This window comes from Cyprinodon variegatus, unplaced genomic scaffold (genome assembly GCF_000732505.1).
Source record: "Cyprinodon variegatus isolate N-32 unplaced genomic scaffold, C_variegatus-1.0 Scaffold1413, whole genome shotgun sequence".
NCBI classification, from domain to species: Eukaryota; Metazoa; Chordata; class Actinopteri; order Cyprinodontiformes; family Cyprinodontidae; genus Cyprinodon; species Cyprinodon variegatus.
Genome location: NW_015151866.1, coordinates 70,924 through 71,557, shown reverse-complemented (window position 1 = coordinate 71,557; position 634 = coordinate 70,924). Strand labels below are relative to the sequence as shown.

The 634-nt window shown below is 52.5% G+C and overlaps 1 protein-coding gene across 1 annotated transcript in view; it reads right to left on the bottom strand.

Annotated features, from left to right (window-relative positions):
• Positions 1–270: 270 nt before the first annotated feature.
• LOC107103285 (leucine-rich repeat-containing protein 16C-like) overlaps positions 271–634 on the bottom strand; it is a gene marked incomplete at its 5' end in the record, with an annotated part of 70,876 nt that continues 70,512 nt past the window's right edge. Inside the window, one exon of the mRNA XM_015402928.1 lies at positions 271–625. Within this exon, the coding sequence (XP_015258414.1) occupies positions 271–625 (355 nt within the window). The remainder of the gene's footprint in view (positions 626–634) is intronic.

Below are 634 nucleotides of genomic sequence, written 5' to 3'. Positions count from 1 at the left end.
TTTTTGACATCATATGCTGAAGTTTTGAAACATAAATATGTCAAATGAGTCAAAAATCCATATTTCATGCTGATAAAAGTCAGGTTACAGAAAACCCAACGTTAGTGGTTAAAAACTGTGAGTTTGAAAACTAAGAAAGAAGACTAAAGTCTTTATTTAGAAGAGGAGCTGTCGTCACGGTCAGCAGACTGGAGCACATTTTAGCCGGCTGATGAACCAGCCAATAAGACCAACAGAAAGGATCCATCCCTCCAGCTGGAAAAAATGTTTTCACCCCCAGAAGTTGAAAAACGAGAGACAGACATCTGAGCGTCCTGATGTGGCCAAGCTCTTCCAGGACAGTATCCGTGTGCGCAGGATGGTCTCTGTGCTCCCACGACGGTCTCTGGGCGCGTAGGACGGTCTTTGTACGTGCAGGAAGATCTCTGTGCGTGCAGTACGGTCTCTGTGCGTGCAGGACGGTCTCTGGGCGCGCAGGACGGTCTCTGGGCGCGCAGGACGGTCTCTGTGCGTGCAGGACGGTCTCTGTGCGTGCAGGACGGTCTCTGTGCGCGCAGGACGGTCTCTGGGCGCGCAGGACGGTCTCTGTGCGTGCAGGACGGTCTCTGTGCGCGCAGGACGGTCTCTGGGCGCG